This window comes from Xiphophorus maculatus, chromosome 20 (assembly GCF_002775205.1).
Source record: "Xiphophorus maculatus strain JP 163 A chromosome 20, X_maculatus-5.0-male, whole genome shotgun sequence".
NCBI classification, from domain to species: Eukaryota; Metazoa; Chordata; class Actinopteri; order Cyprinodontiformes; family Poeciliidae; genus Xiphophorus; species Xiphophorus maculatus.
The window spans coordinates 11781910-11799964 of NC_036462.1; the positions used below are offsets into that span (position 1 = coordinate 11781910).

Consider the following 18055-nt stretch of genomic DNA (forward strand, 5'->3'; position numbering starts at 1 on the left):
CTTGATGTGAACCTTTCCATTGCAGATCTTACTGTATGTTTAGGGTCATTATTCTGCCAGAAGGTAACTCTCCGCTAAAGTCTCAAGTCTGTTGCAGCTTCAAACAGGGTTTTTTTTCAGAATTGTACTGTATTTTTGCTCCATTTGTCATACCATTAACTCTAAAAGGTATGCCCATACCATGATCCTGCCACCACCATGTTGGTTGTTTCAGGGTGATATGCGGTGTTCCAACATGCACGGCATTCTCCATTCAGACCAAAAAGAGATTATCACATAAAATCCCCTAAAACACACTGAACTTTGTGGTTTCATTATGCCAAAATGTGAAGATATATGAAGGGTAAGAAAACATTTAAATGTACCATAGAAGTGAGTTTTTACATCAAAATATTTCAGTCAGGTTCTTCGGTGGTGCTTCAAGCAGCAGATCTTGATGTTTTTATTTAAGTCCCTGGTGCTCTGTTCATTTCACTAAAGTCCAGACAGATCTGTAGAATGGACAGAGCACAGCAATGATGACTATGACTATGTGATGCTTAAGTCAGCAGGGTTGGTAATTGGAACAGTTAGACCTGCTGCTAGCCAGTGTAAAAAGGAGCAAACAAAGACTGTGCTCTCATGTGCTTTTTATTGCCATTAAGCAGTGTTATCAGTAAGGAGCAGATGCTGTGTCAGCCTTTGTGTGTACTTAAAAAAAAAACCAAACGCCTGTTTCCGTTTGTGTGTGCCACAATAGCAAATACAAGCAGGGTAGTATAGTAATAACAGCACAGGCTGGATAACAAATCAGAATACAGTGTTCATATTTGATCATGTCCCCTATTCATTTCTCCCCCACCCTCTTGTTGAAATGTTGTCATAGTAACAGCAGGGCACACTCATCCTCACGGCATCCAGCTCTTTTTCACTGAACTATGGTTTTGCTCTTGAAATTGCCAATCAGCCCCTCAGATTCACTTGGTATGAAGGGAGGAGACAATGTGAATATATTTTGATTAACAGGAGTGGAAGGGTACTTTGGACGGAGATGAAGGGAAGAAAAATATAGCAAAATATGATGTTCATTGGGGGAGAAGGAGCAAAGATGTTGCATGAAATTGCACAAATGCTGGGATCTTTTTTTGTTGAATTCTGGAAAGCTAGTCATATATTTCTAACTAAGACTGACAACATATTTTCTAATTGGCAATGACAGACTTTAAATAAAACCTCTGCATGAAAAAACTTCACATGTAGACAGAAATTTTAAAAAATATGTTCATAGGCTGAATATAATATCGTTGATATTTATCAATAATGTAAAGCATTCATGTGTTTTATGACCTTGCAATGCCTCTTATTGTTCAACCCATTTATTGTTTCAAAGTGTGACACATTGTTTTCATGGAATTGTCATTGAGATTAGATATGCATTGTTAACTTCATTACGTTATGGTTACATAAATGTGTTCAATAACAACATTTGCTTATCCAGTAGCTTGCCACCACCAGAGTGTAAATATATGTGTGAAAATGTGAATGAGTGAATGTAGTGTAGTTACCATGTCTTAAACCTAAATTGAACATATCCTCAAACAGATACAGACATAAACGTGTGAAACAGATCACTGTAAAAGAACCACCAAAACATTCAAAAATGTAAATAAATGTAAATAAAATCTCAAGAAATTAATGAGCAAATATAGTGTAGAGTACATAGAATAAGCAGTATAAAGTACACTCTACTGTAAAAGAGACTGAGGCAACACCTGAGACTGTTTCTAGTTCTCAGAAAAAGAATATGCCCCTCAAAGTTCTCATAATATTATGACTGCTGTCAACACTTATGGTCTATTTTCATACTTACGCTTCTAAGATTCACTTTTTGTTTTCCCAGGACCAGATTAGACAATTTCATTATAAAATGTTGTGTATTATATTTATAAACAAAATATATTTGATCTCATTAACTCATGAAAATCTGATCAATGTGCTGTATTTGCATATCTTTTGCTTTTCTTCTGGGCTTATTGCACACATTTCACACCAAAACATGTTTGTCTCGGGATGTAGAACTGTCTCCTGGTATAACTGTGGAAGCTTCAGTGATTTGAAGATTGTTCCCAAGGATTAATCACAGATCCTAGGGTTGGACAATAAATCAATAACAATATATATTATGATAGACATTTGATCACTATTAATAGATAATAAATCTGATGGAATATTTGACATTCAACATTTAGAATATGATCAATGGAGATCGCTGAACTCCAATCCAGAACCATGCAGCATTCTGGTAGATGTAGGCAGCAGAAAGACTTTAGTTGCTCAAACTCTCACATGAGCTAAGCGAGGTGGGTGGCATCAACTAACTCACACGCTCTTTGGTTACCTAGCAACAACCGCTTGAGAAACTTGCACAGTAGCAGATTCAGGTTTCGCCACCGTTTCTCATGACTTCTTAAAAATAAACAATGACATAGAATGAAAACTGGATAAAACCAAAAAGATCACACATACACATGTATATTTAAACTAGAAAATGAATCAATAATTATCAATCATGAATATCATATCATCCAGCCCTAGGAGATCCACAACTGTTTTGCTGACTTCTTACCAGAATTTTCCATGATGTCACACAAGGCAGCAGTTTCTTTGAGGTGCTGCTTCCAAAGCTTGAATTAAAATAAAGTGAAAAGAATCTCTCAGATGCTTTCACATATTTTTTTTTCTTATTTGGTATTTGAAATAATTTTAATAATCCTAACTTATTAAAAACTGGACAGGTTTTTAGATTGATTTAACATCAGAAGTGCAGTGTGAAAAGAAAATAAAGGTTGTGTGTACTTTGGTAACATATGTGGACACTTGGGTTTTTCACCCAAAATTACACAGATGTTTAATATGTTTACAGATTGGAAATTACATATGAATACTCTGAAACATCCATGATTTTTTATGTTTTGTTGTTGTTTTACTCGATTTACTCTAAAACCATTAATTTTACCACATCTACAATTTTGGCTAAAACAGTTAAGTGGTTCATTTTCATTACTAACATTTTATAATTAATTAAATATAACTAATATAAATGTGTAGCCTTTTTCAACTGTTTAAATATGCAAGACACGAACAAAGATCTGTCAATGGCTAAAAAGAATGTGACTATTTCACCAAACTTGACAGAATACTTTTGTAGGCAGGATATTTATAACACTGCATAAATGATCAACTGCAAACGTCACCATTTAAACTTAATTTAGGAAGAGTGGGATAAAATATATCCACAGAGTAATCTCAGGCAGTTGACAAGTTAAGTTATGTCCCCATAAATGCAGTTCCACAAGCTATAAAATCATGGGAACAAAGCCTTTTGTTTTGTTATGATAGAAAAGCACACAATTTGTAAGCATTTAGTCGTCTAATTCACGATGAAAAAACATTCATATTTAGAGTAAATTTTTAATAAACACTTATTCATAAAATGCTTCAGTTGATATAAACTTTACATATCTTTATATCATCATGACTATACAATAGGCTGAACTGGTGCATCACATTATATGTATAGCTAGCAGGTGGCAGTAGAGTATCAGGTATGGGAGGAAAAGTGCTGCTGCTAGGTTTTACAGACAGTAGGGGTCTCTGTGTCTCCACAATGAATATTTTTAAAGACAGTGGTGGTGTTGAAAAGAGAAAAGAGACTGAGAACATTACAGCATTGATTGGTTCTGACCAAATCCCGAGCAGGACATCCCACAATATCCCTAACTGTACCCCGCCTTCCCAACACCCTCTCCACAAACACAAAAGAACAAGAGAAAGGAAAGCGGACAAGAGATTAATACCGAGACTCTCTCTGAGCAATTCATATTAAAACTGGAGAAGCATGTTATCTATTTTCTCACACTCATCCATTGTGCTCCTTTTCCGGAGAGGCATTCGAGCCGAAGCAGGATTCAACATGAATCAAATGGGACCTTTAAGGAACTGCACAATAGTGACAACACTTAGTACAATGAGAAAACATTTCAGACTCACACAAAATCCACAGGAACAAACTGCAATCACTCCTGTATCACTTTCTCAATAGAACCATGTCAAATCTGTACAGAAGGGATGGGCTGAGGCTGCTGCTGAATCCTGTGTCATTGGAAAGTCATTCTTCCAAGCTTAATCAATCTAGGTTGTTTGATTCAATTCAAACTCCCTCCTAGGCAGAAGAGGGGAGAGGAAAAGCAAAGCAGAAAATGAGAGTCGACTTGAGCCGACTCTCTAACTTTGACAAGGATTCTCACCATCTTTTGTCTACTTTCGTTCTCACTTTTTCTCTCATCGTCTGCCTGCAGGCAGGAATTATAGCTGCTCATTTCATGCTAAGCCATAGTTTGATTTATTTATTTATTTTCCAGTCACCACTATTTTTTTAAAATGTTATTACTGCTGTATGTCTTAAAGACTAGGTTAAGGTTATTAAATATTCCAAAGCGAATAGTATTTCCTCTCAAGTAAGCTCCTTGGAAATATTCCATCAGGGTACCCTTTTATTCTTTCCAAATGTAGTTATGAATTTTAAAGTAGACTTGTATTACTTGGGGAGAGAGACGTGTGATCAGAATACAGAACAAAGACTACATTGGACTTTCTTCTTCTTGGAACATCGGAAAGGAGACAGGAAAGGATAAAGAGAAGAAATTGTGTTTAGTTTGGCTAATTTGGCTAATCCTATTTTTTTCCCTCTTTCTTCAATTTACTACAATTATGTTTAGTCAAATTCTCTTCACAGTCCTAAGTAAGTAAGCTGTAGTTTTGTTTTAAACATAGATTTACTTTATTAAGTAGCAATGCTGATACAGTTTTTAATAGGCAATCAAATTCAGTACCATCAGCCATCCTTCCCCTCCCTGACTGATTTTTTTTTATTTTTTAGTATTCATGAGCATATGCTACTGTGTGAAGTCCCCTGTCAATAAATATGCACAGTCTTAATTGTTCCCATCATAATTAGACTACAATTCTGTTCTTTTTGGCTCAGGTGTGTGTCAAAGCTCTTTCTTTTGTCTGCGGCTTGGCACCTCTAATGATTTCCATGACAATCGTTTGAGTGAGTGAGCAAGTGAGAAAGGGAGAGAGACAGAGAGCAAAAGAGAGAGAGAGGAGGTGAGAAACAGTTGCTGGAATAAAGCCCTTTTCTCAATCTGAATAGCTTATTAATAGAGCTGGTCCTGGGCAAACAGATGGCAGCTGCCAAAAAACAAACACAGAAATCACAGAAATGAAAAACCCTAATTCAATTAAGTGGGAAGCATTCCTCTCTGCAGCGGTTATTGAGCAGTTTCCTTTAATTTGATAATCCATTTTCAAAAGAAATAGATGAAAAATGTGCTTCCACCCCATCCCCTGAAAACTCTCCTGTATTTTTATCTGAAGCTGACAAGCAGAGAATGCAGAGGCCGCAGGCTGCATGTATGTGGATGTTGGGGAAAAAGGGATTTAAGTCATTACATGGCTCATAATTAACAAATGTAATTAAACTTACTAATGAAGATTTAAAATGGAGCAGTAATGTGAATTAGTGTTTCAGATTAAAACAGTCCATATGGATAAGTGAGCTCAGTTCTGTAGTAATTACTTATTAGCAGAATATCTGTTATTATGACTGAAATCAGTAGTCTTTTCTATAATTTCTATCTGTATTTTGTCAAATTAGATTTGCTCTAGTAACAAAAAGACAGTGTAATGGTTTAAGAAAAAAAACTAACTGTTATTGTTGTCTGTTCTGGTTAGTGTGCATAATTTGACAAGGCACATAAAAGTAATTCAATTCGCGTCACTAGACATAGTGTAATGTTCCTGTTATGTATGCATTTCAGTGGGCGGGTTTGGATTTACCAGGGCTCAAGCTATGTGAAAAGAAATATATTGAAGAAGAAATGTAAGGTTTATAGCAAATTAATGTGTCACTCAGAGATCAATGGAAGAAAGATTCTTCTTCTTGCATAAAAACTCAGAATAACTTAATCTTCTTGTTCAGTATTCAAAATAAACTTTGCGTATTGTTTAAAAACCTTGCAAAACCTTAATGATATTTTATTAAATTGTTTGAGAATTTAAATCAACAAATGCCTATGTCAATACAGGCAAATCAAAAAGCAGAGCAGTGCTACAAATAATTTGAAAAAAGAAAGCCAAGATTTTATTTATTTTCATAACTGGCATAAATGGAACCAGTATGTAGACCTACTTTATATGCCATAAAACACTATATTCAGAGGAATCCATGTTGACTTGGATTTAACTTCAAGCTTTACATCTCAATTTAAATATAAAAAAAAATTACTTGTTTCTTGTTAAAATTCAAACAAACAATACAAACTGTAACTTTACTAAACTCGTTACCCTTTTCCTCACAACTGAGACCAAGGCCAAAACAATGTTTCCAAAAATAATTTTCTCGGATGTTGGCCAAACCAAAATAGATTGAAAAATGTTAAATAAAAACAAAACAAGAAAAATCTTATTCATCTTCTCATTTGCTCTTGGTGCAAATGATCACCTAGCCTGTCACATTCTGAGGGGATCCACTACAACGTTGACAAAACAGAAGTAAAACACTTTCATCACATTCGCTCTTGCAACCTAGTTTTCACAGTGTAACCTTCATCAGGATTTGTATGGAGGCACCTGGAGCTCTCCGTGAATGACTTTCACCAGGATGATTTTTTTTTTCTTCTTCAAATTTAATCCCAAGTTAGAATTCAATCCTCATTTTTCACTCGCTCCATGCCTTTGAAGTCAATTTCTCTAAAACCGGTGAGACTGATTGAAAACACTTTGGAGTGATAGAAAGTATCATTACTTAGAAGAGACACAGACAGGGATAAAACTAAACCAAAGAGAGGGAAAACACTCAGGTAGATTTGATTCTAATGAATGCAGATGCATCTGACGAAAATAAATGTCCCATGGGAGGAAAAAAGAAGACCTAAATAGAAGATGAGGGGCTTTAAAGATGAAGCAATTTATTGGATTTGAAATATGAAAATTACAATCATGCACCAAGCATTCTGGATTCTGCAGGTACATAAACACTGTAATTGATGAGGAAGGAAAACTACTTGAGCATGACATACCATGTGTCAGAAACAATGGAGCTCACAATGACCAAACAAGACAATCTTGTTTGTTTGCACTTTAACTTTGGGAGAGCTCAAACCTAAATCAGAAATGAAAGATTTTATTTTTGTCATATTTTTCAAAGCAATAACAAAATATGAAACAATTTTCAGAGAAAAATATAGTTGGAGTCTATCAGAGTTGGCTTGTGAGAATACTGCATAATTCTTTTATAAAAAAAACAACGCTATATTTTTTCTCGTTTTTTAATTACCAGTAGTTATTTTATGCTGTTTACACATTTGCTTAACAGTGGCAAAACTCATTATGATTAATGTGCATAATATGTTTTAATACATGAAAATAAAGGTAAAAATAAACACTAACAATGATGATTTTCAATTATCAACTGTAAACTTAGTGTGGAACAAGATGTTTCTCTCATCTCTAACTCGTCATGTATGGAAAGCTTTCCCCAGATTGTATTGAAGTCATACAATCTTCAATGTATGACTTACCAATATTGTTCATTTGCTGGAGATGGTCTTTTAGTTTCAGTAATCAAGAAATTGTTGCAGACGATCCAAGAGGTCAAAACCCTGATTGTACGTTCAAGTAGTCTCGTGTGTCTTATACCAGTTAGGAGCAGTCCTTGCCTTGATTTCCCATTCTGGCCATTTTTAGCAAAGACAATCTTCCCTGCTTTTCAGGAGAATAAAAAAAGGGACAACAAAGGTATTTTTTACACGCAAACAATTGACAGATACTGTCCTTTTTAAAAGTGAGGTCAGGCTCTTGCCAGCAGACACTTGACAACATAATTTTTCATTGCTATGAGTGAGACATTTTGGTACTTTATCAAATTGCGAGCTCTTTTTCATATATTTTTCTAGAAGTGTGGACCTTTCACACACTGGACAGTGATTACATTTTTCTGTGTTTTCTATATTTCAAAAAAAATATTGAAGAACATCTAATCAGCACTGTTTCAAATAGCGGCTCTTGAATTCAAAGTAATGTGAGTGCGACTGATATGTTATGTTTGCTGTATATTGGCAAAGCTTGTTCCACAGCTTGGTTGCTATGGTACTGATTTTTAAGAACAAGGACCTTTTTTGCCAGCCAAATGGTAGGACTGTCTATTATACAACATGCCAACATGCTGCACTACATTCAGTTGAATCTGTTCCCAATCTGATCTTCAGGCTAATTCAAACACTGTTACATGCCATATGCATGACAGAGACGAATACCTAACTTCCTAAGTAACTACAATGTTATCTCATAACAACTTTTAAATCCCAGACATCTGGAGCAGAACCTCATTTCAATAACATAACCGTTTGTTTCACAAACTCTCTCCATCACGCAGTTATCAGAGGATCTGAGGTGCAGCATGTGTGGGCGATATTGCTCAAACAGAGCAGCTGTGGTGTTTAACAAACATCTAAAATGACTACGTATGGCTGGTCGTGTTTCTGTGGCTCGACTCTGAGGTGATCCAGTGCATAACGAGACCGGCCTTTCACAGACGAGTGAAGGGGGTTATGAGAAAATGGTTATATGTGTGGTTCTCGTTTTGACTCATCTGCACTTCATGTCAAGATTTAAGAACTGCTGAGGTGTGAGAAAAAGTGTGGCTTCTTTATTTTAGCTCTTAGTCAAAAGGTTTTCAGTGGGGATGAGGACACATGTCCCATAAAGACGCCAGGCAAATATGAGGGGTCATGTGAGGAACGAGGGTGGGGGGACTAACTTCTGATTAAGAAGTTTATCTTTGTGTCACCATTGTTTTAATGCCCAGATCCACAACCTAGCAATCAACAAAAAATTCAAAAACATTGAAATTATTTACAGCTTGGTCTTCCTACAGAGGAAACTGACATCATGGTATATAAACATCCTATAAAATATGTCACAAAAATAGCCAAACTCGGATATGTTTGGCTAACAATATTTGTACTGAGAAATCTTTGCACATGTTGCATCAGAAATCTGACTCTAAACACACACTTTATACAATCTTTGAACTCATCTTACACTGTTGATAGTTTGATATTGAGAAATTTAAATTTGGTTTAATGGAGTCATAGAGAGAAATTCTCCATCACCCGATGTTTCACAATGATTCACATGGAGAATTATAAGCAGAGAAGAAAAAGAGCTACGTTCTGACTGTTGCATGAAGGTGCAGCAACAAGTTTGTACATTATTTGTTAGCTCTATCACTAAAACAGGAAATTGGTTTTGTTTGGCCACCGCACGTAGCAAATAATGGTTTTCAAAGTTTACATTGCAGGTACCTTGGATTACGTCAATATCTACAAGTGTGAAACCACAGTGCTGCTTGCCACACGGCACGGCCCTGCGGATAGATTTTATTGTGTTCTGTTTGTTTGCTACATTATTTGGTGAATGTGCACAAGGACTGTAAAACTACTCCAATAAATAATTAATTACTGTTTGTTCTTTTAAAAAGGGGGTTTCCACCAATTCATTGTCATTATTTATTTTTTTTATCTCATAATCCTGTAATGATTATGATCAATTTGTTAATACCATACAAAAAAGGTATTAATTGCAATCAGAGTGAATGCGTCTGGATCATTCGATGAGAAATTGATAAATTATGTGCTGTACAGTCAGCAGAAAAAAGAAACCTTAACTGATTCCGAAGACAAAGCGAAACTCGTTTCTTGTCAAAACCGCCCACATTTCCTGCCGTTTGTTTCTCTGTTGCGCCATCAAAGTTGCAACTGGAAGATTTTGGGTGAATGCGACAGCTTCGGTGCATTTAGAGTTCACAACATGTAGTTGAGTTAGGTTTAACAATTTAAACACTGATCACCTAAAATCAACATTTATCTGTGCTAATAATAAAGTCTTGCAGATAATAGAAATACTACTCCTACTACTAACAGAAAATAGCTGGGTATGTCTTTTTCTCTTGTATAAATATTGCGCTGATGGTCACAGTCAGTTTGTGATCTTAAGCTCAAGCGTATGATCTGGCAGCCTGTTTTCAAGAAACAGGCTGCTTATTCTTGAAAATCCTCAAATGTGGTGGGCTTAAAACAATTCAAGAATAATGGAATAGCTTTCCTAATGATATAAAAGTATTTTTGCTTGATGGCAGTTATTGCCAACAAGGTTATAACAACAAGATCAATATAATGGCTACTTGTGTTTTTACATAGGGGCAATATGGGTTAGATATGTAACTACTTTCCCACGATATCTGAGAAAGTATTCTATTTTTTTTCCTCTGGTCATATAAAATATAAAATTTTCTTAAGTGATCTACAATATTGAGGTGTGTCAAAAACAATACAAATCCATTAGGGATTTATTTTACTGCCCAGTGGATAGATATTGCATACATTAACTACACTTGTAATAGAAATGTCCAGATTTGACCAGTCTAAATAATGTGTTTCTCCTACTCGAGCTAATGTGGTGCTTTTTGCAAGTCTTCCAGTTTTCAGAAATAGAAGTAAAAGCTTCCATGAATCCCAAATTGTCGTAAATGACCTTTGCACCATGTACAGATGTTACATAGTGCAGTCTGAACCACACAGTTCAGGTTTAATGGGGATATTTTACAGTTTAAACTAGGGACAACCAATTGCAGTGCAGATACCTTAAAAACGGTGATAAAGTTCTTTAGTGCCAAATTGGAAGCTGAAAGTGAGTCAAACTTTAGTGTCATTAGCTAGTTAAAGTGTGTGTCAGCATTTTCCTACTGACATGCACATGCGCAACACAGTATGCACCCACTACCCACTGACTAGATATGTTAAAAAGGAATAGAAAACCTGTTTAGAAAAACTGGCTGATGACATTTAACTGCTTTTAAGTGCTCATGGCACCCACAAGCTATGCACCCCTGAACACTTACATTTTCCATCAATATTAATTAAAGACTAGCGACACAATGTTTTTGGCTCTTAACGCTGCTCTACACATTCATAAATGTTATAATAAATCCAAACCAGTGTGTAAAAAATGTATGGACTTGGATAGAAATGTGTTGCATGTGCTTTAGATTTAGTATTGCACCTTTAGACAGAGAACATGTTTTTATTATTGTAATCCACTAAATCAATCTACATAAAGTTATGCAAACTAAAATGGTCAGTGTTTGACAGGATCACATTGAAAACCACAACCATAAATTGCCCCTTTTTCACTACCGTTGGCCTCCTGACTTCAACTTGGGGATGAGGAATAGGATAAAAAGTGCTGACAAGAGTATCAAAGTGATGCTGTCCCTTTGTAGTATTTATGACAGAATGACTATAGACAGTAAACGTCTAATGGAAGAGTGTGCTCGATTTATATTTTTGTAAAATAAGGGAGATCTCATTGTCACAATGCTGTTTTTGTAAGCGCAAAGCTCAGGAACAGAGATTACGCTACGCAAGGAAAACACACACTTAGTTTCATATAGGATGATATTCATTTATGTACACAAAAGGCACAGGGCCAAGACTGTGTGGCTGCACCCAAACTCCCTCTTATCTGACACTGCATTAAGAATGTATGACTGTGATTTTCGTATAATGTGTGTCATATCACAAAGTGGCAGGTTTCCCAATTGTCCAATAATGATCTAGTTGCCAATTCAATGCCACCGTAGAAGAAACGGCAGGCAGGCTTTAAATGAATAAAACATTGAATGTGAGGATCGTGACAGTTTCATTTCAATCTCTTCTAGACTTCTTTCATGAAGTCTCTAAGAAGATGTGTTTGCAATTGGGGTAAAATGAGCACTTGGACGGTTGCCTGAGTTTGTATGCGCATTGGATTTTTTTTTCCCGTACTCTTTATCTCACACTAGACGCCTACGATGCACTACTTTCACAAGCAAAAGCAAAACGTCTCCTTGCATCTGCTCCTCTGTTCGTTGAGATAGTTTACTGGCAATATCCATGCTGGCTGGTGCTCACTGTAGCCATCCATGGTTAATTAGCTAATGCCACTGGGGCTAAATATAAATACGGGAAACAAAACATGTGACCCCTCTAAAGTGTGGATATAAAGTGCAGAAGAGAGAGTTGGGGGTGTTTCTCTGCTTTTATGATAGCTATTATAAAATCTTCAACAAAAGGTGTGATCGTCTAATTGGAGAAAACGACAGAAGATGAAAATATGTCCATGGGGAAATGAAATGACATGTGTCAAGCTCACTTTTTGAACTTTTTTCTTTATTATGCAGGTCTGAAATAAAAGAAGCATTATGACAGAAAGTGATGCTGCTGGCAAGGAAAGAAAAAGAAGGCAGCATCCAAAATATATATAAAAAATAACTAAATAATCATCCTTGTGATCGTCATCATCATTATTTATCAAACCAAAGCAGAGAATAATAAAATAAGAATAAAAATACACCTCCATTGTAAGAAGCAAAATTGATCTCATTTCTTTTATAAATAAGAAAACCTGTCAAACAGCTGATGGGTAACTAGCAAAAAAAGGAACAATGTAGGAATAACCATTTCAAATATTTATCATTACTTGTTTTACAAATAATATAACTACAGTTGGCAGTTTTTTTTTGTTTGTTTTGTATTTTTTTTACACAACTTAAAATGTTATTGTGTTGCAGCAACTAGAACTGAAATTCTGCTACACAAAAAGAGATAAAAACGAGATGTCTTTGTCAGCAAAATGCATTTTCCGTTAATCACACAAGAGTTAAAAACACAACCAAACACGAACCAGAAACTTATAAAAATTACTTGTGATGTGTATGTTCACGTTGCAGGTCCCCCCCCCCCCTCCTGGGTGGTGAGGAGACAACATGGATACATTGGTCAGACAGCTAAACAAAAGAAGGGAGGGGTGATTATTTTGAGGCATTAATCCCACCCCCTACTTTCCTATCTGAAACTTTACATCTCATTTTATCTCACAGCATTTCTTTTCCATCTCTGTGCTCTCTGTCTCTCACCTTGCTCTTTCTGTTTAATGGTCTGCAGGACATATATTGTATATTCGGTCTGAATTTTGTCTGAATAAAACAACAACACACGAGTGAGCACAGATTTAATGCGAGAGTGAAAGTGTGAAATACTCCTCCGAAATCCAGCTGCACGGGATTGTTAAATTCACAGGAAAGACTCAAACACAGAGAGAGTCACACTTACTAGTCCTCTGGTCGCACACACTCATACCACGCCATGAATGGGGTACATTCTAACGTCCTGACGTACTCACACACATACATTAACATACATGTACTTTTAGAGGAACAAATCTATTTGGACTTTTAATTCCCAATTTGATTCCACAAAAGTGATATTTACAATCACACTGTGACAGCTCAGTAGACCTCTACAGGTCTTTATTAATAATAAAAAAGATTTGCTTTGTTTTTCTGTCTCATTCCCCACCAAGCCTTTAATCTTCTGGCCCGTAAGCACAGCTACCATAACATCAAGGCCTATGCTCAACATACTAGGAGTTAATATTTCTCTATGATACAGGGCTTACTAGGAAAAATGCAAAAAAAGAGAGAGAGAAACAAAATAGCCAGCAAGAAATAAATAAGACAGAAACACCAACAAAAGCAAAGAAAACTACAAAAATAGGGTGGAAAAAAGGAGGAACACTTATTTTTTTCTACTTAAAGCTGAATGGGATCCCTAAGGGGTCTTTTTGATGGTGACACACAAGAGGAGCACTCCACAGCCCAGATCAGAGAGGGCTCAGGCATATAACTGAGGAGGCATGGAGGAGGAGGACGAGAAGGAGGAGAATGAGGAAGAAGAGGAGGAGGAAGAGAAGGAAAAGGGGGGAGGGATTTTATAAGTGCTTGGCAAATTTAAACAGCAAGAAGACTGTTAATACAATAAGTGGTACAGACAGTAGTCATCTAGTCAAAAAACTGGTCACAAACTCTAGAAACTGCAAGAAATAATAATTACATTAACAATGAAAAATAAACAGGTTGATGATAACAGTTTCAGGAATCTGAATGTGTTTGTGTGTGGCTGTATGTAAAGTGTACACATGATGTGAGAGGAAGGAGGTCGGGGCTGGGTGAGGAGAACAGAGTGGGATGAGAATAGACTCCTCGGTGTCGTCATTTGTCAGCAGAGGATAATCTTCAGTTTCAGGTGAGGTAGAGGGGCTTGTCCCTGCCTATCATGCTTCCACTGTAACACAAGAACAAAAAAGAAAGAAAAGAAATTAAACAAACAAAAATTTGCTAACTTTATTAACAAAAATAAAACATCAAAAGAATGTAAAAATACTTTTTTGTCTTGTTATCATGGACTTGGTTGTTTTACTTTTAGCTTAAGTTTAAGCTTTAGAATTAAATAAAAAATCGGATTTCATGAGCATAAAAAAGTATGGATTTTAAATCTGCTATGAAGAAGCGGAGCTTCAATCTCTGTCAATATACAAATGTTGAGGTTATAAATATCTCTTTATATTAGTTTTTAGTTTTTCTTTTGTCTTAAAATCTTCACTTGGTCTTACAACTCTCAGCCCTTATACAATAAAATCCGAGACCAACCTCAAACATGTTTGCAAATTGTATGCTTAATGTAAATCGTAATAAGTTACAATATCATTAATTTATTTCAGTAATTCAATTCAAAAAGGGAAACATGTCACACTTATACTGCAATCTGCTGGGTTTCCTTTGGAGAGAAAACTTTTTAAACTAATTGAACTAATTGAGCTAAACTTAATGCACTGTTTGATAGCTAGGATCAATAAACCCAGTGATAGAAAGCTCAACAGGTGCTAGTACTTTTGGCAGTTAGAGAACAGGCTAAGAGTTGTTGGAAAGTAAAATCATCTCCATAAATCTTGTTAGAAAAGGAAAGCTGGAAGTCATCTTTTTTTTCCTGGTAGATCTCAGGTTTCAAGACGAGACACAGGGAAACAACACTTGTAGCCAGCGTCTTGGATGTGTCTGTGTGGTGGCTGCTAATGCTGACTGCTGTCCAAATCCTTGAATAGGATTTGCTTCACAATCCTCAGCTTGGGGCTAGCCCTGATTGTTTGCACCTCCTTCTACAATACTTTTTTCTTCTTTCTATTAAAAAATTCTTCATCATCCTTTGTGAAGTTCCAGGTTCTTTGAGAATTTCACCTTATTCTCCTTGTGGAGAGTGTAAAGTCAGTTCCATGCATGTGTAGTTCAACTCCAGTCATCAGTTGTTGGAGACTGAATTAGCACATTACCTACTTCTACAATCTACAAATTACTCAAATATTTGATTCGGGTTTTTGAGGCGGATACAGCTCTAAGTGTTGGAGGTCTCTTTTATTTGCTTTTATGGAACATTCTAATTTTCTGAAAAACTAAACATTATGTTTTCATTACGCTGTAAGCAATAGTTATGAAATTAAGAGAAATACACAAGTGAAATAAATCACTGTGTTATGAGTCATTATAATATGAAAGTTTTCATTTTTTGAGTTGAATTATTGTATTACATTTTCAATAATTTGTAGTTTTTTTTGTTGCAATGTATCTGTATTTTTAACAGACTTGGTTTTACAACTTGTCCTATAGTTCAATAATCTGACACAAAACATGAATCAACTTAAGTATTTCTAATAAACGATGCTAAGCCATAGTATAAAACATGTCCGTGAAGTGGATCGTTGTAAGACTATAACTTTGATCAATTATTGTGTATACACTGACCTGCAGTGGTTGCCGCACTCCCGATTGCAGTATTCTCCATCCCACTCATGGGTCTGAGCCACTCCAGGACCGGGCCCAGAGCCAGGGGCTCCTGGTGACTGGGAACCCCCAATGCTCTTCTGGTACTCTGACTGGAGGTGGGAAAAACCCTAAAGGAGATAATTCACAAAAAATTAAGCAAAACCCCTGAGCAGAGATCTCATTACACTCATCATCAGATTTGTCTCAGTTTATTTCTGTACCTGCTGTCCTGGTGGTGGGGAGTGAAGAGAGGCCTGTAGCCCCATCTGGTGAGAGATGATTGGCTGGGACTGGACCTGCTGCATTCGGATGGGCTGGTTGAGGAGCGAGCTCTGGTGCAGGGAGAGCTGCTGGTGGGGGTGAAGCGGCGGGCTGATCTGGAAGGAGGAAGGTGGGGAGGCACTAATGCTGGGCAGCATTGGGGATTGGCTGAGGGTCTGTGACAGAGTGTGGCGTGGGGCGTGGCCTGCATAGCTCTGCAGGTCGGTTAGAGGGAAGGCCCCGGGTCCCAGGTATGGCGATGACGGCTGTGGGGGAGGTGGCACACTGTACAGCGAGTTGGTTGGCATCATATGTGGAGAGGCCTGGCTCGTTTGGGCAGTTTTATTCTCCCCAGGGTCGTTATACGTCTAAAAGCAAAACAGGACAAACCAAAACACAGTAATTAATCTCATTGCAAAAGAATTTCACAGATTAATCAGACTTTATTTGATTAAACATAATTTGCTGTGGATACTGCTTTACAAATGTGTAACTACAAAGTTTATCCCCCTGACTATTTTGATGCTATCATTATATTTGCAATCTGTTATCATAACTTAGCGGCAGCTAAGTTAAGATACAAAAACTATTATATATGTATATTAGTGTGTGTGTAGCTGATGCAGAAACAAATGCCAAAAAAGCTGTGATGTAAACAGAATTTGCTCAGCTTTGTGCCAAGCTTCAAACAGATTAATGACTAAAACTGGGGATTCTTGATTTCCTTTATAAAAAGCTGGATTTAATTCTATAAGGATGTTTACCACTGTGTTACATCACAACATCTTTAAACAGGAGTGTTGTAAGCCATAAAGAATTTAAACTGTTAATCGTTTATTTGAAAAGAGCAGAGAACTGAGAAAAGAAAAGAGGAGTACTTTTTTTGACATAGATTTCTTAAATCTTTTTCATTAAAGTGTTTAATGAGAAAATAAAACTGGCAAAAATCTGTTTCAGAAGATCATAATTTTGCAGTTAATAAAAAATAAAATGGGAAATTGGGCACACAATACTGATTGGAGCATCCCTTCATTCAAGGGCATTTAATTAGTCTAATTTTAGTTTATTCATAAGATGCAAAGGAGATATCAACATGTAAACAGCAGAGGATAACACTGAGTTTCCTTTGTGTTTAGTTCAGCTACCTCTGCGTTATTCACCTTCCCTCAGTCTTTGTGTTTTGCTCTCCACAGCTGTTACAAATTTCTGGATTAGCTCACCTGTATCCAATACCCTTCTCCTTGCCTCATTATGTATAAGCTCACTGGTTTTCATTACTTGTTGCTGGTTCATTCTGTTATGCCGCCCAAGCTCCGTCTCCTGCTCTGCCTTTGATCCCACCTGTAAGTTCTTTTGTTATCTCATTATTAAAACTCTACCTATTTCAGTCACCATCAGTCCTTGCGTTTGGGTCCTTCATTAATCACATAATGACATTTTTACCTTAAATTAAAGAGCTTGGAGTATGTTAACTTGTGTCCACTCTTGTTATTTCTTCATCTTCTATTTATTCATTAACTCCACCCACCCATCCGCCCACCACTGCATTCATCTACATCTATAAACATTCACTCAGCAGGTCTCTCAGTCTCCCTTTCTTTCCCTGGGGAAGATGCACATGCATGTATGAAGCACAGGGATTCTTTCTCATTAACTGTCAGACTTACTAGAATGATGTGTGGTGGTCTGTTATTTAGTAATGGCTCCCATCCAGCCAGCCAAATCCCTCAAATAATCAATGGAACGATATGAAGGCGCAGATAAAGCAGGGGGACAGGAACATTTGCAGGGGTCAAGTGGAAAATGAAATAAGGAAGAAATGAGGTGAAGGGAGAAAGGGAAGAGTGAGATGATGGATTTGATTTGTTGGAGCTCATTTTTAAGTGTATAGTCAAAGAGGGTGTATTACAGTAGATGGAGTGGAGATGGTTTATGCTAAAAGACATTTTATCTTTTAAACTTTTTTTTTATTTTAATTTTCAGACACAAGGGAAGGGC

At 36.5% G+C, this 18055-nt stretch overlaps 1 protein-coding gene across 5 annotated transcripts in view; it reads right to left on the reverse strand.

The window, feature by feature from the left end:
- Positions 1 to 12290: 12290 nt before the first annotated feature.
- tox2 (TOX high mobility group box family member 2) overlaps positions 12291 to 18055 on the reverse strand; it is a 123068-nt gene continuing 117303 nt past the window's right edge. For all 5 annotated transcript variants that reach the window (XM_023325588.1, XM_023325585.1, XM_023325590.1 and 2 more), the window contains 3 exons: positions 16018 to 16425; positions 15776 to 15924; positions 12291 to 14264 (listed from right to left, as the gene is read on the reverse strand). In XM_023325588.1, the coding sequence (XP_023181356.1) occupies positions 14222 to 14264; positions 15776 to 15924; positions 16018 to 16425 (600 nt within the window). In that variant the 3' untranslated portion in view covers positions 12291 to 14221. The remainder of the gene's footprint in view (positions 14265 to 15775; positions 15925 to 16017; positions 16426 to 18055) is intronic.